The 22820-nt window shown below is 42.6% G+C and overlaps 1 protein-coding gene across 2 annotated transcripts in view; it reads left to right on the top strand.

Moving 5' to 3' along the window:
• Positions 1 to 755: 755 nt before the first annotated feature.
• LOC112259856 (alpha-actinin-3-like) overlaps positions 756 to 22820 on the top strand; it is a 39595-nt gene continuing 17530 nt past the window's right edge. For both annotated transcript variants that reach the window (XM_042328247.1, XM_042328246.1), the window contains exon 1: positions 756 to 1078. In XM_042328247.1, coding sequence (XP_042184181.1) covers positions 944 to 1078 — 135 coding nt within the window. In that variant the 5' untranslated portion in view covers positions 756 to 943. The remainder of the gene's footprint in view (positions 1079 to 22820) is intronic.

Genomic DNA, 22820 nt, shown 5'->3' with positions numbered 1-22820 from the left:
TGCTTCCAACTTTGTGGCAACAGTTTGGGGAAGGCCCTTTCCTGTTTCAGCATGACAATTCCCCAGTGCACAAAGCGAGATCCATACAGAAATGGTTTGTTGAGATCGGTGTGGAAGAACTTGACTGACCTGCACAGAGCCCTGACCTCAACCCCATCGAACACCAGCAAGGCCAAATCACCCAACATCAATGCCCGACCTCACTTAATGCTCTTGTGGCTGAATGGAAGCAAGTTCCCGCAGCAATGTGCCAACATCTAGTGGAAAGCCTTCCCAGAAGAGTTGAGGCTGTTATAGCAGCAAAGAGGGGACAAACTCCATATTAATGCCCATGATTTTAGAATTAGATGTTCAAGGACCAGGTGTCCACATACTTCTGATCATGTAGTGTATGTTGATGTTGGGGTGGTGCTGGAGATGATGAATATGAGGTTGAAAAGTGGTGTTATTGCCCTTTAAGGTTAGGGTAAGGGTAGAGGTTAAGCTTAGGGTGTAGGGGACAGATGTACTAAGGATCCCGGATAGTGGTGCCTACCAGAAGCAACAGGTGCAATCCACAAACTTTTGCTTATAAATTATGTCAGTAAGCGGTGCGATTGACGTCTCCATCCCGCTCAGTCCTCCCTGCCCCAGGATAGGTCAACTCCCCAACCACAACCCCGCCCATTGCACCTTTTTAGGGTGAATCCGATACCTGTGCGCCCGGTATCTCACTTTTTGGGGTGCGATCACGTGTGCTACTTTTGGAAAGAAGCACCCGCCAAGCAGAGCTTCTGGTAGTGGGAGCTGCACCTCCGCCGCAGTCTGTACTCTGCCTCTGCCTCTCTTCTTTCTCCTGACCAGCACACCTGACAGACAGCGAGTCTTCAAGCCCAAGGAGGGTTCCTTCTCGTTTATTTTCTACATAATCAGAAGGGGGTACTAGAAACCCCAACAAGGCGTGATGATGGCTGTCGAAACCCAAGCGCAATACACCACCTCTTATATGATGAACGAGGAACACCAGTACATGACGCCAGAGGATGAGTGGGACAGGGACCTACTGCTGGACCCCGCCTGGGAGAAACAGCAGCGAAAGGTAGGCCCCCTTTGGGATCGGGCGGTGGGTGAGTGAAGTCACTGTGGCGGTTGAGTGTTGGCTGGAGCGGCCGTTGTGCGTTACGGGCGCTTGTGTGTCTGGCTTGAGTCTAGCCCACTCGTTGCGCGTGTTTTATGAGTTCAACAAGTACCCACGGGCAGAACCAAATGGATGTCACGTAGGCTACTAAAGCCCCTTTAAAAGTTATTAAAGTTGTCAAATGAAACAGCATAAACGACAGAGAGAGAGAGTGGGTGGTTGCGTCTTGGCTGCTGAGCTAAGGAGTTGGAGCACGGACCTGCCCCTCTCAGTTCTGGAAGCTATGAGCAGAGCGGTTAGATATTTGTTGACTTTCACTTATTTACCTGCCAGAGGCACTTGTATATATCCAGCCCCCACATATTTAAGCTTACCAATACAATAAATAGGGACTTTTACGCACGACTTTTCCAACAGGTCACCATGCACTATAGGCACAACTTGACCAATTACAGAAATCCTAAGCTATGCTTCTGCCTACCAGTCAATAGTTAGACCTACACAATAAAAGCAGGCCTATATAGAGAAATACGTTGATATATTAGAAACGGAATGCTTTTTAAACTCTATCTCTCAAAACTACAAGTTGTCTATCTAAGGGAGAGTGTCCATTATTATTCTGTGCTTGAGGAAGTGTCGTGTAGCCTAGAGTAGAGAGCTGTGAAGGGACCTGGGCCCACCCGTTGTCTTAGCGATCAGTTGGCCTTGCCCTACTTGCCGAAGAGGTTGACAGGTGCACTTAATGAGCTCTAGCTGTCAAACCTAAAAGTCAAATGGTCTGATGTGACAGTTAGCGATGACGTCCGCCTCGCCTGCATATGCTCTATGGTCTGGCCTAAACTTGGATGGGGACAACCATACTACAATAGGGAATTCATTGAGCATATGACCAAACTTCTACTGGCCATACATGACCGTTTGTCAGCTAAGCTGTCATAGGCTTACATTTCTATATTTGGGCACCCATAGCTTTGGCCTGTGGTTAGGCCTATGTATACTTAATTACCATTAATTTACCAGAATAAAAAAATCGCTGTGTATATGCATAAAAGCATTCATTAGGTAATGTATGGAGTCATTTGAGGTCTTGAGTCCATAGAAGTCAGTCATTCTATATTCTATTTCTTAGTTTGAGTCTATGGAACTCCCCTGTCTCACTATGATGGGACAGTTTCCTTCACACAGTGACTGTACAGGAGCTCAGAGGGCCTTAAGGGTGAGAGACGTCAACAGATGGCCACTCTGGAGGAGAGGAGGAATGGAGGAGAGGAGGAATGGAGGAGAGACGGGGCTCTTATAGAAGTACACCAACGGTTCGTTTCAGGCCCACGAATAAACATGTCCTAAAAATACTCCTGAACACTTTCTGTTCCTCCCCCATCTCTCGCTCTCTTTTCTACTCCCTTCTTCTCCCTCTCCCCCTCTTTCTCTCTCTCTCTCTTCTACCTCCTGGACAGTTCCCTCTCCAACAGTCTTTCTCACACCTTCTCTGTTTCTCAACAAGTTGTTGTGTAGCTGTTTATCTTCATAGAGCGTAAGTCGATATGTGCCTGTCAGCCGCGCACACACACCCACACAAGAATACACACACACACTTTTAAGGAACAGCTCAAGAAGCTGATGTAATAAATATAGAAAGCTGCATCATTCCGTGGTGAAATGGATCTGAAAGAGGCTCTGGGCACCTGTTCTAACCCCATGCTCCAGATTTCAGTGGAAAAACCCTTGGCTGCAGACAGGCTCAGTAATAAAGTGTTTGTCAACACACTGTGACTCTGTTGAACATGATACGGCTTCAGAAATGGACGACACACTCATTTTAGTTTATTGCCACTGCCGGTGACTTGTACATTTTGACTTTGGGTGTATATTTATCTATATAACCTTCATGTATAGGGTTGGATTTTGATATTTCACTTGGTCCTAAGTGGTGAAGTAGTGCGATTGACCAAGGTTCGAACCAGTGCCGCAAGACTGTGTTAGCCCGTTGAGCTAAAGCGTAGGTAATAGCCTAACACGAGGCGCTAACTCAAGTCTTCAGGTCTCAAGGCAAGGTTTTTTGTCACTAAGTTTACAAGCCACTAGTGTCATTAGCATGTTACAGTGGTGTGATATATTGTATCTGAGCGTTGGCCGCCTAAGCATTTCAGAATGAAAGGATGATGGATGAGAGGAAGGTGCAAACGATTTCTTTTCACATACCCTGTCCTCTCTGGCTTTACCTCTGTCACAGCCATTCTTTTCTGCAAATAGAGAGCTAGGGAGCTATTTTGTATGATTTGATCCAATACTTTTATGTGAAAGTGCCGTAAGCCTAAGAAGGAATAGTGTATTGTACGTTTCTACTGCATTTAAAGTTCTGTGTAACTGATGCAATAAAAAAAGGTTACTATAACATTATTAAGCATATTTGTTAACCTTTATTTCACTAGGCAAGTCAGTTAAGAACAAATTCTTATTTACAATGACAGCCTACCCGTCTAAACCCTCCCCTAACCCGGACGTTGCTGGGCCAATTGTGCGCCGCCCTATAGGACTCCAGATCACGTCCGGTTGTGACACAGCCTGGGAACAAACCAGGGTCTATAGTGACACGTCCAGCACTGCAATGCAGTGCCTTAGACCACTGCGCCACTCGGGAGGCACTCAAGCCCCAAGGCAAAACATAAAATAGACACAGTTTACAGACTATATTATGTAACGCAACACTTTAGGTTTAAGTTGAAGCACATATTAGCCTGATAAACACTTCTTTAAGAACTTACTCCCTAACGAAACAAAAATGAACTTACATTTACACCACAGAGTGTTAAGTTGGCCAAGGAGGGCCCTCATCATCACAGTGATGACAGGATGTGGACTATTCACAGTTTCACACTCAGAAACAACAGACGTCAACTTAATATGATCAGGGAGGCCATTCCCCTGTGGATGGTAAGCTTACACCTTCCTCTTCTAAGAAACCTAGAATGTGAGGCTGAGGCTGCTGCCGTTATATGTAATAGGTTATATATAGGTTCGCATAGTGTTAGGATGAGCTACTGAGATGCCAAGCAGTTATTCAGCTAGCTAGCCAGTTAGTAGCTGAAAACCCAGAGTATGCAATTAGGGCTCTATAAAATCTGCGCTCAATTAAATGTTAACTACAAAGTAGCTTATGTGTACCTGGCAGAATGATATCATGATTATTTGCATCAATCCAGTGGCCGTTTGTTTTGCAAACTCTGCAGTCATATGAGCGTTCCAGAAACATCGCTAACCAAACAACACTCTCTTGCTGGTGGGCACTCCCATTAAAGGGTAACTACATCCCAAAAAATGTAATAAAAACATTTATCCCAGACCTCAAAATTGGTCTCCTGATGCAGTTTAAGCATTGTTGTGGACTGAGATCATCAAATCTAGTTGTTTTTCTTTTTTTAAAGTGTGATTTTGAGAGTGAAAACCTGAAAAAACGGGGAAAACGGGAAGCTGAAAAACCGGGGAAAACGGAAAGCTGGAAACAAACGGAGAAAAATAAATTGGGGAAAAACGAAATGGAATCAGGCTAAAAATGAAACTGGTTTTATAGGGGCCTATGTAATGTGAACCACTCCGCATTGGACTTATTCCCGTAGGAAGAGGATCACTCTCATAGGCTGTGTCCCAAATGGCACCCTTTCCCTATATAGTGCACTACTTTTGACCAGATTCAGTTTCAGAGCCCTATGGGCCTGTAGCGCACTATGTTTGCAACCTCAGTCAGTGTTCATAGGCTTGGCGTGGACGCTTGAGAGCTTATCTTTGAGTAGTAGATATTGATCCATCAAGAAAACGATCACTGGTTGTTGTTGTTGTGGCTACTGTCTTTCTGTAAGGCCTGTAAGCTGCTCAGGGAGCCCAAGGAAGTAGGCTTTGATGGTGTGTGTGTGTCTGTGTGTGTGTTGGTCGAGAAGTAGATATCAATTGAAATCAAATAAAATGTTATTTGTCACATGCTTTGTGGACAACAGGTGTAGACTAACAGTGAAATGCTTACTTACGGGTCCTTTTCCAACAATGCAGAGTTAAAGATAAGTTAAAGATCAAAATTGGAATATTGGCAAAGTGAATAACGAATAATAATAACGAGTAAAAAATAACATGGCTATATGTAGTGAGTAGAAAATAACATGGCTATATGTAGTGAGTAGAAAATAACATGGCTATATATAGTGAGTAGAAAATAACATGGCTATATGCGTTGAGATTGCCTGCAATGACAACAAGCTCAGTCCGATGATGCTGTGACACACCGCCCCAGACCATGACAGATTCTCCACCTCCAAATTGATCCCGCTCCAGAGTACAGGCCTCGGTGTAACGCTCATTCCTTCGACGATAAACGTGAATCCGACCATCACCCCTGGTGAGACAAAACTGCGACTCGTCAGTAAAGAACACTTTTTTCAGTCCTGTCTGGTCCAGTGACGGTGGGTTTGTGCCCATAGATGACGTTATTGCTGGTGATGTCTGGTGAGGACCTGCCTTACAACAGGCCTACAAGCCCTCAGTCCAGCCTCTCTCAGCCTATTGCAGACAGTCTGAGCACTGATGGAGGGATTGTGTGTTCCTGGTGTAACTCGGGCAGTTGTTGTTGCCATCATGTACCTGTCCCGCAGGTGTGATGTTCGGATGTACCGATCCTGTGCAGGTGTTGTTACTCGTGGTCTGCCACTACGAGGACGATCAGCTGTCCGTCCTGTCTCCCTGTAGTGCTGTCTTAGGCGTCTCACAGTACGGACATTGCAATTTACTGCCCTGCCCATATCTGCAGTCCTCATGCCTCCTTGCAGCATGCCTAAGGCACGTTCACGCAGGTGAGCAGGGACCCTGGGCATATTTCTTTTGGTGTTTTACAGAGTCAGAAGAAAGGCCTCTTTAGTCTCCAAAGTTTTATAACGGTGACCTTAATTGCCTACCGTCTGTAAGTTGTTAGTGTCTTAACGACCGTTCCACAGGTGCATGTTCATTAATTGTTTATGGTTCATTGAACAAGCATGGGACACAGTGATTAAACCCTTTACAGTGAAGGTCTGTGAAGTTATTTAGATTTTTACGAATTATCTTTGAAAGACAGGGTCCTGAAAAAGGGACGTTTCTTTTGTTGCTGAGTTTATAAAGGCTCGCAGCTGTATTCGCTGCCAAAGTGATTTTAGCATGTATTGAATACTTACGTAAATGAGATATTTCTGTATTTCATTTTCAACAAATTTGCCAACATTTATTAAAACATGTTTTCACTTTGTCATTATGGGGTATTGTGTGTAGATGGGTGAGATTTTGTATTTATTGAATTCAGGCTGTAACACAACAAAATGTGTAATAAGTCAAGGGGTTTCTGAAGGCACTGTATGTAGTGTACGTATAGATAGGGGTAAAGGGACTAGCAGCAGCGTATGTGGTGAGTGTGAACGTGTGTGTGTGGCGTCTGTATGCATATGTGTGCATGTTATTAGTCAGTGAAAGAGAGTTAGTGCCAAAAAGAGGCAAATACAGAATGTAGCCGATAGGATAGACTAGGGGAGATAGGATAGATAGGATAGACTAGGGGAGATAGGATAGACTAGGGGAGATAGGATAGATAGGATAGACTAGGGGAGATAGGATAGATAGGATAGACTAGGGGAGATAGGATAGATAGGATAGACTAGGGGAGATAGGATAGACTGAATGAGATTAGGGTGTCTATGAGAGTCAGGAAATGATGTTGAGTATTTGACAATGAGTGTTTCGACCACTGGACTAAAGGTAGCGCAAACAGATGTGGGACCAGAGTTCAATGGTACTTGGTTGAGAATGCGTTGTTCACTGATATAAGTTGTCCGTCTGACACTGCCCGCACTGCAAGTGAGTGCAAGACAGAACTGAACTGGCCAACCGAACAGAGAGTGTGTGTGTAGGCGAGGTGAGAGAGAGATAGAGAGCTTGTAGTGAGATCAGATGGCAGTTGCTATTCCAGAAGCTGTGTCCATGTAGGGAGGCTTCTATAAACTACCTTAGTGGAGCTAGGAGTCCTGGGAGGGAGCAGGAAGGGCTGAGGAGTGTGTGTGTACTGTGTATCGCTCTGTGTGTGTGTGTGTGTCTGTGTGTGTGTCTGTATGTGTGTGTGTGTGCGTGCGTGTGTGTGTGTCTGTGTGTGTCTGTGTGTGTGTGAGGGCTGAGGAGTGTGTGTGTACTGTGTATCGCTCTCTCTCTCTGTGTGTGTGTGTGCGTGTGTGTGTGTGTCTGTGTGTCTGTGTGTGTGTGTGAAACAGCATCGCCACTTTCAGCAGTAAAAACTTTTCTGCGTGTGTATATAATCTGATATCAGAATCCTGTTTTATGAGGTCATAACAAAATAGAACTGCTAGCTCAGAGGAGTTTGGTGATTGTGACTCAGCGACAACACTTACACTGACACCTATAGTCATACCTCCCTTTAAAGAGGTTTTGTATATCTTCAGACTTTTGTATAACTTTTGAAAGTAGCATTCAGGAGCCAAAACGGGTCCCTTGAAAATGGTGCACTATTGTGTACAATGTCATCCATTTCATTTGATATGTTGCATCCTGCAAAAAAAATATTTGTATGGTATAGTATGTTACTGATTCCAATTCATACAATATGTTATGAATTTGTAAGTGCTTAAGATCCTATTCAATCTCGAACAATTGGAATACTGTAATTACTCAGGGCTCCGAGTGGCACAGCAGTCTAAGGCACTACATCTCAGTGCAAGAGGCGTCACTACAGACACCCTGGTTCAAATCCAGGCTGTATCACAACCGGATGTGATTGGGAGTCCTATAGGGCTGCGCACAATTGGCCCAGCGTCGTCCGGGTTTGGCGGGTGTAGATTGTCATTGTATATAAGAATTTGTTCTTAACTGACTTGCCTTAGGTTAAATAAAAATTGAATGGCATGGCACATCTCTTACATTGTGTTTGGTAATGTTGACACTGAAAATATAAATGGCACATCTCTTACATAGGGTTTGGTAATATTCACACTGAAAGTGAATATCTTAGATTGAGTTTGGTATTATTCACATTTGACAACATGGTAATCCTCAGTCTGGCAGTTACAAGAGCTGTGATTGGGTGTTGTCACAGTAACCAGTGCCTGAGTATTGTTCCAGTGATAGGCTGTAGTTTTTGAGAGATTCGTTATTGGTCACAAGTTACAACTCCGGACATAGGGGGCCCATGACATCAGGAAGTAAAAGACAAAAGGAAGGTCATGATCTGATCTAAGATCAGTATTGTGTTTACTTCCTAATGGTCAAGGCTAGCATTTACCCTGGATGAACTGATCCTAGACAGGTCCTAGCAGTTTAGCCCTATTGACAGGAGACACGCCTGCTGAAATTAGAACCCCCCCCCCCTCGCTCCCCTCCTCATATAAGACAGGCGCTCAGCTGTAAATCCTACTCCCCTATTTAAGCAATTTATCCCCTCCGCAATCATTAATCACAGAGCCCACGGCACATTAATGAACCTCCCCTCACTGCTGTCCTTGCAAAGCCCCCTCTCTCTCTTTTCACACACACACACACACACACACACACACACACACACACACACACACACACACACACACACACACACACACACGGCCTCATAAATAAGCAACACATGAACACAAAATCACATTTTAAACCTGTAGCATTTTGTCCATTTCAGATTTCCTGTCTAATAATTGTTTGCGGATCAGAGTTAAAGACAAAGTGCAACATTCTTCATCCTGATGATGTTGTAGCTAGAGGCCTATCTCTGTTTCCTTCCATCTCTGTCCCTGCACGGTTGTTGGTTTCAACGAGAACATGTTCTCACTCAGTCAACCTACCTGGTAAAAAAAAATAATTCAATCAGATGTGAGAGTGTGAGGGGGGGCTTTGATGAGGAGGGCTCCATGCTGCCAATTCATGGCAGCGAACGCAAGCCAAAGCCCCTGATCCTCCAAATGTAGAAATTTTAGGCCTGGGGTTTAGGATGCTGGCCTCCAGAGGCCCTATTCCCTTAATAGTGCATACCTTTGACCAGAGCCGGGCCCTGTAGGAATCTGAAAATCTGGTGACTTGGAAGAAGCGGCACTGGTAAAAGTACTAGAGAATCTAAACGATTCCTAATTTTTTGGGAACTGGCTTCAAAAATCGAAATGTATTTCCTGATATACAGCACCATTGAACATCTTTTGAATTGAAATCTATTTTGAAGATCTATTTTAAAAATATAATATATTTGATAATGTGTGTTATTCTTGTCCTGTTGTGTTTGAGGTAATGGTTGTTTGGGATTCGTGGGAAGTGGAATTGCTGGAATTTGAGGTTGGAAGGTGGGGTGGGATGAGCAGGTGGGCTAGGGGTCTCAGTTCTACTCTTATATCATCGTCCCAAAGAGTCCTGGCGGGGTGGCAACCAAGTTCAGGCCTCAGGCAACCAAGTTCAGGCCTCAGGGATATTTAAAACCCTCATGAGGGGATGGAGCGAGGGGAGGGGGGTGCTGTCACACCTGTTGTATGGCCTAGCCCCCCTCCCCTCCCCTACCTTATACTGTATAATGAAACTCAATAAAAAATAGACATTTCACATACATACATTACAAGTAACCACTGACAACTGGTAATATAAGCATTGACAACTCTTTCTGTCAGCTGTCAAAAAACTAAAACTAAAACTAAAACGTTACTGTATGGCTATAGTCACTCTGTCAAGATAGTCAGCATCTTACTTAGTTGGTGTAGAGCAGCAACAGTTGAGACGGAGTCTGTAGATCAGGTGCCACAACAGGTCCTATTTATTTAGAGTGCAAGCAGTGATGAAGAAGACAGGATCAGGAGTTGAGTTTTTACAAAATGTACAGATCTTACTTGGTCAAAATACTATTAATAATCTGACTGCTATAAAGGCAAAATGTCTATAAAATTACACTTTACAGGTTGAGCTTCAGTGGCGTATTAGGATGTACTAGGGGTCAGGTGGGGTCACCGTGGGGGCGTATAGCATTGCATTGAGAACATGTGTAAGTGTGTGTGTGTGAATACATACAGTGGTTGTTCTCTCTCTCTTATTGTCCCCCCACCTGTGTGTTTGGGAGAGCAGCAATGTACTGCGGCCAAAGGGGAACTGGTGCCTTTTCACTGTGTGAAGGTTTGCAGGCCACACGTTTCTCAGACTCCTCTAACAATTGTTAGCATCAAACAGACGGTGGCTGCTCTCCAGTGTGCGTAAATGTGTGTGTGTGTTAATGTGTGTTAATGTGTGTGTGTGTATGTCTGTATGTCTGTATGTATCTGTCTGTCTGTCTGTCTGTCTGTCTGTCTGTCTGTCTGTCTGTCTGTCTGTCTGTCTGTCTGTCTGTCTGGCTGGCTGTCTGTCTGTCTGTCTGGCTCTGTCTGGCTGGCTGGCTGGCTGGCTGGCTGGCTGGCTGGCTGGCTGGCTGGCTGGCTCTGGCTGGCTCTGGCTGGCTGGCTGGCTGGCTGGCTGGCTGGCTGGCTGGCTGGCTGGCTGGCTGGCTGGCTGGCTGGCTGGCTGGCTGGCTGGCTGGCTGGCTGGCTGGCTGGCTGGCTGGCTGGCTGGCTGGCTGGCTGGCTGGCTGGCTGGCTGGCTGGCTGGCTGGCTGGCTGGCTGGCTTCTCTATTTATAATGATAAAGGCTGCTTCTGTTTTTCTCCACAGCATCAGACCTCATCAGGGTAGCAGTGCCTGAGGATTAGAAACACACTGTATTTTGCATAGTTGAGTGTTCCTGTGGAGTTTGTGACCCCATAGTAAAGGTGTGTGTGCGTCCCTGCCTGTGTGTGAGCCAAGTGTGAGGATGTTGACCTTATAAACACACCATAAGCAGCCTGTGTCAAGTCCAGCACATTACCATAGAACAGGTAGGAAAGGACAGCACATTACTATAGAACACGTGGGACAGGACAGTACATTACTATAGAACAGGTGGGACAGGACAGTACATTACTATAGAACAGGTGGGACAGGACAGTACATTACAATAGAACAGGTGGGACAGGACAGGACAGCACATTACTATAGAACAGGTGGGACAGGACAGGACAGCACATTACTATAGAACAGGTGGGACAGGACAGTACATTACTATAGAACAGGTGGACAGGACAGCACATTACTATAGAACAGGTGGGACAGGACAGTACATTACTATAGAACAGGTGGGACAGGACAGGACAGCACATTACTATAGAACAGGTGGGACAGGACAGTACATTACTATAGAACAGGTGGGACAGCACAGTACATTACTATAGAACAGGTGGGACAGGACAGTACATTACTATAGAACAGGTGGGACAGGACAGGTCAGCACATTACTATAGAACAGTTGGGACAGGACAGCACATTACTATAGAACAGGTGGACAGGACAGCGCATTACTATAGAACAGGTGGGACAGGACAGCACATTACTATAGAACAGGTAGGACAGGACAGCACATTACTATAGAACAGGTAGGACAGGACAGCACATTACTATAGAACAGTTGGGACAGGACAGCACATTACTATAGAACAGGTGGACAGGACAGCACATTACTATAGAACAGGTAGGACAGGACAGCACATTACTATAGAACAGGTAGGACAGGACAGCACATTACTATAGAACAGGTGGGACAGGACAGCACATTACTATAGAACAGGTGGGACATGACACCACATCCCTATTGAATAGGTGGGGTAGCACATTACACACACACACACACACACACACACACACACACACACACACACACACACACACACACACAGGTGTGTGCAGACATTGTTGCCAGACTATTTTTACCCTGTTGTTGAGTTGAGCTGATACAGGAATAGTTCTGTCCTGTTATTAGTAAGATGATATAAACAGCAGATATGGAATCTGGAATGGGATGTTAGCATTAGCAACCAGGTGGATCAGGGTTCGGTTGGTTTTGACTGACAGCTATAATCAGGGTTCGTTTGGTTTGGACTGACAGCTATAATCAGGGTTCGTTTGGTTTGGGCTGACAGCTATAATCAGGGTTAGATTGGTTTGGACTGACAGCTATAATCAGGGTTTGTTTGGTTTGGACTGACAGCTATAATCAGGGTTTGTTTGGTTTGGACTGACAGCTATAATCAGGGTTCGTTTGGTTTGGACTGATAGCTATAATCGGGGTTAGATTGGTTTGGACTAACAGCTATAATCAGGGCTAATTTGGTTTGGACTGACAGCTATAATCAGGGTTAGATTGGTTTGGACTAAATCGGAATTCCAAGTCGGAAATCCTTCTTGAGCTCTGGATCACTGATATATTATGATTTGGACCCCCCAGTTGTCTTGAAAGCACCATGACCATCTGATGCAAGTACCATCAGTCAAGTAAAATAAAAAAGGCTTTTTATTTTGTTATCAAAGTGTTAGAGGAATTCTAAATTCCTATATGTTTTGTAGCCAAAACCAAATTCGCACTCTCTCTATTTCATAATAAGTTGTAAATTTATCATTTATGCATGAAATAGATCGAGACCAGTCTTAAAAGTCAGGTAACAGCGTTTAATTCAAGAGAGTACTGACTCAAAATACAAAGAACATTACATTTTAAGGAGAGAACATAAAATGACGTCATCAGTTTCTCACACTCTCTCCGATCCACACAATAGCGCAGTGTCTTCAGGTCTGGAAATTGTCTTCTACTCCCCTCATAAAACAAACATTCCAATCTGTCTAAAAGATATACTTTTCTCCACTAATGGAACATCAAACAAACATTCTTATCTGTCTGAAAAGATATATGCCATCCCCCTCCCTTAAACCCGCAAGGTACAGACAATTAATTTGTTTTACTTACATTTTCAGTAACAGCTTAACCAAGAACCCATACATTTCATACCATAACATAATAGTATTAAAATAAATGGTTCTTAAATAAATGTATACATAATTAATCATTTCAACTATAATTTCCTCCAACAATCCTCCCTTTGATTAAATATTATACATTCAAATCTACATCTAATTTTATCAAACATAAAAAACAAAAATATGAACAAACTTATAACTAACCTTATTATAAAGGTTTATCAGATTTATCATACTCATACGAATAGACTTATAATTAACCTTATTATGAAGGTTTATCAGACTCTTCACCCATCATTAATCAAATCTAACCTTAACTCCAACTGTTTTTAGACCTACATCAGAATCATAACTCTTCTTATCAGGATTTTCGTTACAATCTTTATTAAAAAACAGTCTAATATTGAGATGGGATACAACCTAGCCTCCCTAAACATCAAAAATTGTCTCATCAAATATAAATTCCCCACAAATAAAAGATCCAGATTCGTCCACTTATTCTGTAGTCATACATTCAGTCCTCCACGGTTCAGAACCTGGAATCGGCCCATACCGCACCATCTATTGTCATAGATTAATCCCAGAGTCCTGGAAATAAGGCCCCCTAAAACTAAAACAGTCACACAGGTGAATGTAGCCCATAACACAGTGATCATAACATTTTTCCATTTTCCAAACGTACTATCAAAACCCCATCAGTCAGAGAAGTATCCACCCCAGAGTTTTCTGCCAACCCGTGAGCCAGGGTGGTCAAACCAGCTGAGGCTTCGGGCACTGATTCGTCCGGAGCTGTGTTATTTGGGATGTAAGCACAAACATGGTCCTGATAATCACGCACACTTCTCCCTTTTCCGCCATTAACATATCTAATGCAATTCTATTCTGCCAAGCCATCCAGCTGGTTGCTTCAGTCTGTTCTGCAAAACCTTTAATAGCATCTCTGGTATACTTGTTAAAGCGCTATTGATTATCATAAATATAATTAATCCAGTCCACGTTCTTATTGAGAGTAGACCCCCCGGAAATGCTTAACTCTAATCCTGCTAGGATCTGATTTCTTGCTTTGACTCATCCGGCACCCCCCTTGGAACCCCAATGTTATCAATGTGTACTTAGTCAATAACAGACCCGGATGGAATAGCTCTTTTCTCCCATTTGGCTATACTTCATGTCTTGGTGTTGAATGAGTGTCAAAGGCATTACAATGGAGCATAATCCTGTCCAATCTGTTGGTAAAACCTTGCCCTGACATCATTTCCCAAGAGTACTGTACCGGGCCAAACAGTAATAATCTCCTCCGGTCACTGTAAAGGGAGGAACCTGGAGATTTAAATAGTGCAAATCAATACAACTGTCATTATCTGGCATTCCTGCTTTCGTGAACAGCTTTACCATACCGGCCTAAACTCCTCTACCCAGAACCGTACTAGGGTGTCGACCAAGACCTGGTCATATCCATACCACAACCCTAGATCCTCCTTCATTTCTATTTAAAGGGTTAAGCGTATCTTTATGCAATACATCCCTCTCTCCTGATTACAATCTTCCATACTGGGCGAGTGGATTCATATAGCGCTCTCTCTCCAAAATGAGCTATGACCTGTGTCCACGATCAATATGGGAACCTGCACCGATATATGCCATAATGGCTCAGATTCCTAGACTGCCATGTAGTTAGAGACTCCATTTTGGTCTACATAAAACTCCATTGAGAGATCCTTCCCAACCTCTACTCTAACTTCCTGTCTACCCAGATCTAGTGATCTCATGCTTATTTTGGAACAAAATCCTCATCGTCTAAACCATGGGTCAAATTACCACTCGCCGCATACTCAAGTAGGACGTGCTGTATCAGGAATATGTCACCCACGATAAAACAGCTCAGACGAACAGCTTCCATGTGAAGCCCCACCCTCTCCCCGAGAACACATCACTTAGCAAGAGCCAGACACATCTTCACTTCTATGAACAACAACAGTGAGGAAAGGACAGGTAAGGTATTTTTCATTTGAGAGATGGCCCCCAGAATTCTGTTAATTCCAGTTCTCCTCTTGAACTCTGTTATTGTTCGACAGTCTCAATGTGTCCTACCCTCCCGCAGTACGATATGAATCCGGGTAGCTCTTTCAGCTAGCTGTCACCAGGAGTCCTTGGTATGGTCCCCCCAACAAGCCTCTGAGACTGGATTGAGTGACTTCACCTGTAGTTCACCTGTAATGCATAAAATCCTGGACATACAGGCTTGGTTAACAAACAGTTTCTCATTTGTTCTGATTATTAGCTAATATTTTTTTATTTATTAATTATCCCGTAGGTCACATCCTATCCTAGAACACAATTTACCCATCCCCCTTTGTTACCTGGCTCTGCCCAGGTAACAAACCTTGCCTACTCTTAAACAATGACTTAGGTAAGATTAGTCAATTATCCTAATGTCTGACATCATCATGTAGGAGCCCCTTTTAATTTTCCACATGTCCAATTCTCCCTTGGGCATCCATTCATGTCAATCCTGTAACAATACTCTGTCAAGTTTCTTATCTACTTTAAGAACTATCTGTGCTACTTATATATTTTCTTAAATATATATATTTACCAATTTAAACCGTAACCCATTTCTCTCATATCTCTCAAATACCACTAAGCTTCTAACTGTTTGACTTTATCTAAAATCATTGATTTTGGAAAAAACATGTCTATGAGTGGCTTGTCTCTAAAGTCCTTACATTTCCTTAATCAATCTATCTTAATACTTGATCCTAAATCATCACAGATGTCCTATATTCCTGTTAAATGTAATACTATTTAAAAACTTCTAATAATCAAACAAAGTCTAATAAATGCTAACCATATCAAAATCCTTCCTACACTAACAAGCCCTTTCCTTCAGGGACCCTCAGTATTCTATCTGACAATAACATGAATTTAATATGTGTTGCAAAGTGTGGAATACCTTATCTACAGTAATTTATCACCCCTAAAAACTGTAACTTATTTTTCTATGTAATTCCCTGCCCTATTGGCTTAATCTATCTCCTATCCAAACCTCAATGTATCTTATCTTCCCCTATTTATTCTCAATGATAAATATGACTTTTTCTCTGTTACAATACCAAATCATTTATAGCCCATTCAAAAATTTTACAGCTAATGTTGTAAAACAGAATCCTGAACCACTTTCTCTTCAGTGATTCATACAATAATTCTAAACCCCTAACCAAAACTCCATTATAATGAATTTACCTTAAAACTAGTAACTCAATATGACCACATTCATTATACAAATGACTCTCCCCTGAGGCTGATCAGACCTCAGAAGACAGTCACGATAAGATCAATAGGTCATAAAATCAAAAAATTCACTTGTATAATTAAAACTCATAAACTAAAAACTCATAAAGTTCCATATGTGAGCATGCCTCTTTAAAATACCTTTGCACTAAAACAAATAGTCATAACAATGGTTTTATGTGTATATACTTGCAGACCTGTTTTAATTTGGTCGTTTATGGCCTCATTCTCCACAAGATTATAATCCCAGGAAACATCTAAAATTGAGACACCTAAACATCAATTTTCCCAGAAGAACACAACACTCCGAACTAGCATTCACTATGCTAATTCGATTCAGAAACTCAAAAGTGAACCATAAACTAAACCTAATGATGATTCCCCTTTAACTCTAAGTTTTAAACAACGTCAATGTATATGTTTACTTAAATGAACATGCTACCCTTAGATACAATTAACCAGATAACATTATTGTATTACTTTTTCCCCTCTGCCGCAAATGTCGTACATTTCTCAGTGTAAGAAATCCTAATCCCAGATATTTACTAAAAATGTAAACACGTTTTCCCTTGGCTCCTTCAATTCACTTATTTTAGGTAACTCCCCTCCGTCCCGGAACAAAGAATTCTACCTACACACGCCAGAACACAATGTTTAACTAAGTTAAATCAAACCCTAAAATTGACCATAACTAGCAAACAAATAAACAAACCACTTTTATCAGCTAAAAACAAACTATACGAAAACTCACTACTCATAATGCTTCAGATGGCAAAATTACTCAGAGACTCACGTTCACATCTGTTATTTCCTCAAGAAAGAACAACTTGCCCCTGTTACAGATGTTTATGTATCAGGGGAAAAGCTCAAATAACCAAATTCAACCTAGCTAGTTTCCCGAAACATATGCAATTATGTTTTACTATAGAGGTTGCTTTTCAACATTAATACCCTAACATTGTTCCACATAATGGAAACAGTGCTCAAATTCACTGGTGTTACATAAACAATCAAACCAGGAATCAATAACCATCAGAATCCATTATCACGATGTTTTACGATTCAGACATTCAATCTCCCTTTCTCATGGCCTAATTACAGTCCAGATAAACGCCACAAATCAATGATACCCACCTAGCGAATCAGCTGCTAGTTTTTAGCATCTTTCCTGACGACTTACATACTCCTTTTAAAAATGTATTTTGACATTTTTATCAACTTCTGAAAAGTGACTCAACAATATTGCACGCATTTTCCTTCTAAAAGACACAAACCATTTTCTCCGTTACCCCCAGTCCGTGGCGACAAAAGTGCCTCGCGAGTGATGTCATCAACAAGCGCTCAACCTTGGCTCAATCCGTAACGACTTTCAATGAATTGTAAATAATTGTTGTTCGATTAACCAAACCTAATTTATCACATCTGTTCAAATCCTGAATTTTAATTTACCATCCCAACCAATATCTCTAAACCTCCCAATTCGCTAATTTTATAAGAACATTTCGATGGGTACAAATCTATCGTAATTGTTTCCCCGTTATTATTCAGAATTAATTTGATTTAGCATTTTAATTACGACTCTATTCCCAATATATTATTCCCAACAGAACAGACATCGTCTTGCATCAAAATTTGCTTCGTTCTTATTTTAAGTTGAATGAATTAGTCTTTCAATTTGAACCAGACAAACTATTTAAAACGTCCAGTTTATATCTTATACCAATACAAGTGACTATAACTTTCTCTGCAAAACAATTAGTTTAATTACAACCAAAAACTCAGATATATAAAAAAATATATATATATATATATATATTTTTTTTTACGCCTCAGCTGGGAACCGAACCCTGGACTGCAGGTTGTAAGACTGCTACGCTCACCACTATACCACCCATGCTATGGAACTGAGATTCTCCGCAAATAGACCCAATTTACAGTTTTCTGTATTTGTTACTCCGGCATCTGAACAACAGAAAATAGCACTAATTTAAACGCCCAAAGTTTTCCCTCAGTTAGGATTCTCATTAATCTCGCTCCCTTTGTATCTGACCCTTCTTTTTCTTTTTCTCATTGTCGCCTCTGACTTTCCCCACAGTTAAATTACAATCTTGTTGACGACTTTTGCAGGGAGTGTTACACTCCCGGGCGAAATGTCCAATTTCGTTACAATTAAAACATCTTGTATTTTTCTTTTGACTCACCTTATCCATTTTCTCGACTTTAGTCCCTTCTCTAACTCCATTATACCTCCCTCGGCTTCAGCGGGATCCACATACTTGGGTGTTAATTTCGCAGGTCGCTCCTGCAGCCGTATTCTTATAACCACTATTTCGTCGACTGTATTATCTCTGTATTGTTGGTATAATCGAGGAAGATATAGTTTGTTACCCTCACGCCCACCCAATTGGTTAACTTTTTCATCTGCGGGAGCGGAGGGCAGTGCCTCTCGAGTCTTGTTAGATTTAACCTTTTTTCCTGCGCGTCCAATTCTCTTTTTTGCTTCCGAAAGCCAAACTCTGGCTGTGTATAACCCCTGTCTATTCTGCTTTTTCACATTATTACCACATTCCTTATGTATCTGTTTTATAAGGGATTCCAGCTTTTCTACATTTAGACGGCCATCAAAATTGTATTTCTTTCTCCATCTTAGACCGAAATCGATGTTTCTCTTGTCTTTCTGTTCCATATAACGCTCGTCTCCCGTTAGTTCCGGGGCTTCTTTAGAGACATTTCCACCCATTCTTAATCCTTACCGTTACTAGTAGCTATGGTATCTAATCACTTATCTATGCCTTACTATATTTAATTTTAAATTCTATGTGCGTGTGGTTCTACGAATTTGCAATTTACCGTTACTTAGTTACTTTTAGTCCTTCTCTGTCTGACTATGTGTGTGTCCCTTTAAAAATAATCAGTATGTATTTTCCTTCCTGTGAACCGCGTCCATAGAAGACTTTTGATCGGACATCACATTTCACCCATAGGATATTCCTTTTGGGACTTTCAACGTTAATGTCTCGAATCTCACTACTTTAGACTAAGTTGACCTCTCCTGTGAACCACGTCTATAGAAGACTTTTGATCGGACATCACATTTCACCCGTAGGATATCCTTTTGGGACTTTCAACGTTAATGTCTCGAATCTCACTACTCTAGACTAAGTTGACCTCTCCTGTGAACCACGTTTATAGAAGACTTTTGATCGGACATCACATTTCACCCATGGGCTATTATTTTTGGGACTTTCACCGTTAATGTCTCATATCTCACTACTCTAGACTAAATCACTTTATCCTTTGATATTAATTTCTTTCAGCATTGTACAGGTTCAATTATTCTGTTCGCCTAGAATTACCCTGCCTTCTCACCAAGCCTAATTTATCTTTATTTAGGTATGTCTTTTGAATTAATGGCTGTCCTATTTGTACGGAACAAGCGTCCTAATTCTCCAATGCGTACTATATCTCTCCTTAATAACCTTCTGGCTTGCAAAACCAGGATTTATTAAGCTCTAATTTATTTATGGTAGCGCACCTTACCACAGGTCAATTTCAGACCTGTTTCCTTCCTATCGATTTTGGTTAAAACCCAAGGTAGAAACCCATTTTATTTGTTCAGAATATTCAAGCACCTATTATTGATCAAATTCAACTCCTTCATAACATTTTAATCAATAAATATCCTAAATAATCCCTCCCAAATTTGAGAATAAAGGCTACTATACCTGCTTCCGACTGGGATAAGCACTGTTCGTTGTATCTAGTCACCCTCTCTGATTTTCTGTGGTAATACGCAGGCCTGAATTTTAACCTCAATTCGGAGGCCAGGACTTTTTTTTGTAAACGGGTGTCTCCCGTCCGTGCACGATTTTCAGCGTACTACCTCCAGATAACAGGGAGGGGTATTTAGATCCGGGATCGAAGGACCAATTGTTAGAGGAATTCTAAATTCCTATATGTTTTGTAGCCAAAACCAAATTCGCACTCTCTCTATTTCATAATAAGTTGTAAATTTATCATTTATGCATGAAATAGATCGAGACCAGTCTTAAAAGTCAGGTAACAGCGTTTAATTCAAGAGAGTACTGACTCAAAATACAAAGAACATTACATTTTAAGGAGAGAACATAAAATGACGTCATCAGTTTCTCACACCCTCTCTGATCCACACAATAGCGCAGTGTCTTCAGGTCTGGAAATTGTCTTCTACTCCCCTCATAAAACAAACATTCCAATCTGTCTAAAAGATATACTTTTCTCCACTAATGGAACATCAAACAAACATTCTTATCTGTCTGAAAAGATATATGCCATCCCCCTCCCTTAAACCCGCAAGGTACAGACAATTAATTTGTTTTACTTACATTTTCAGTAACAGCTTAACCAAGAACCCATACATTTCATACCATAACATAATAGTATTAAAATAAATGGTTCCTAAATAAATGTATACATAATTAATCATTTCAACTATCATTTCCTCCAACACAAAGCTCAAGTTCTGAAATAAAATATGGTCTGAGAAGAACAGTATTGGCAAGCCAGGCATATAGCCAATGTGCTGTGATAATGTATTAGACCTACTGCACTCGCTCCCACAGAATGTGTTTACTACAACATTTGGGAGGCCCACAGTGATCTGGTACGGAGCGGAGCCTCCGACCACATTTTGGGATAAAACATAAATTGGCTCTTAGAGTGGTTGCATCACATTCTTGACGGACAGGTGGTGTCAGGGGCTACGTCTAGGATGGGAGGAGAGGTGTGTGTGTTTGTCCTCCCAGCTGTGCTGAGGGTCATAAGGCACCCCTACTCCTCTGCCCCCCTCCTTTAGTAATGACAGGCATTTAGCAGGATGACTGTGTGTGTGTAGGTGCGTGTGTGTGTTCAGGGGCAGTTCAACAGGTGGAGATGAGGGGAAAGGGGGTGGGGGGACAGGGAGAAGAGAGGAGTCAGAAGAGAGGGAGGGAGGAGGTGGGACAGAGGAGAGCGGGAGTCAGTGGGACAGGAGAAGGGGGAGAGGAATAGGGGAGACACACAACAGAACAGAAGGGGGAGAAGGGGGAAATAGAGGATAAGAGTGGTGACTTCATAGTCATAGCACTCTAGTTGACTACAGACATCTCCAGTCAATGTTAAGAGTTGAGGTAATGGGTTAGAATGGATATTGGTGTAACCATGGTCTCTGCTGTATAACCTCTTCAGTCCAATTAATAGCATTTTGTAATCAATTGCTCTTAATAGGCCTTCACTTGATTTAAGTCGGGCATCTTTCTAACGATTTCCGATATTTGAGAGGCAGGATATCCCAATGTCTCCCGTTTAAAGGCAATGTGTTATTTTGTTGTCACACCATTTCTGTGAATCCTTAAAAAACATGCATCTGAATGTCCTGTGTGGCTCACTGGGTAGATCATGCTTGCATCGCCAGGGTTGTGGGTTTGATACCAACGGGGACCAGTATGAAGAAAGGTATATCACTCTGGATGAGAGCGTATGAAAAATGTTGAACTGAGTTCACCAAAAACCAAGTTTGTTTTGACATCACTCATTATGTCGTAATTTACTCTCTTTCCTTCTCTCCCTCTTTCAACCTTAGGAATCCTGCCTTCTCAGCTGTCCCTACTGGTGTCCATAGCTACCCGATTTAGCCTCCCTCTCCTCTCTTCCCCACTTTCCCCCCTCCTTCAACCCCTCCTCTTCCCTTTAACCTCCCCTCTCCTTTCTTCCCTTTACCCCTCCCTCCCTCCCTCCCTCCCTCCCTCCCTCCCTCCCTCCCTCCCTCCCTCCCTCCCTCCCTCCCTCCCTCCCTCCCTCCCTCCCTCCCTCCCTCCCTCCCTCCCTCCCTCCCTCCCTCTTCTCTCTTCCCCACTTTCCCCCTCCTTCAACCCCTCCTTTTCCCTTTTACCTCCCCTCCACTTTCTTCCCTTTACCCCTCCTCCCTACCTCCCTCTCTCCCTACCTCCCTCTCCTCCCCTTTCTTCCCTTTACCCCTCCCTCCCTACCTCCCTCTCCTCCCCTTTCTTCCCTTTACCCCTCCCTCCCTACCTCTCTCTCCTCCCCTGTTCTCCAGCAGACTCTGGTCTAGTGGTCTATCTAGACTAGCAGGCTGTGTGGTCTGTATGTGGAGCCTGTCTAAATTTGGTAATGCGTAGATGTGAGGAGGGTCGTGTCAGTTTTGGTCTGTAGAGACTAGGGGGGGGGGGCGACGACGACACCTGCTGGGACAGGACCGTAGGGCTCTTGTCAAAAGTAGTGCACTCTGTAGGGAATAGGATAACATTTGGGATGCAGACCAGGGCCTCCCCCTGGCTGCTTGTCTGTTCTGCCTTTGCCTCCTGGCAAGCATGGTCTCCCTCTCGCTCTCCCTGTCTCTCTCTCTCTCTTTTCTCTCTCTCTCTCTCTCTCTCTCTCTCTCTCTCTCTCTCTCTCTCTCTCTCTCTCTCTCTCTCTCTGTCTTTCTGAATTTCTCTTTCTACCTCTTCTCTCTCTGTCTCTTTCTCTCTTCTCTCTCTCTCTCTCTCTCTCTGTCTTTCTGAATGTCTCTTTCTTCCTCTTCTCTC

The sequence above is a fragment of the Oncorhynchus tshawytscha genome, linkage group LG10 (genome assembly GCF_018296145.1).
Source record: "Oncorhynchus tshawytscha isolate Ot180627B linkage group LG10, Otsh_v2.0, whole genome shotgun sequence".
NCBI classification, from domain to species: domain Eukaryota; kingdom Metazoa; phylum Chordata; class Actinopteri; order Salmoniformes; family Salmonidae; genus Oncorhynchus; species Oncorhynchus tshawytscha.
Note: the sequence above shows the minus strand (reverse complement) of the source record. Positions and strands in the feature narration are given on the sequence as shown.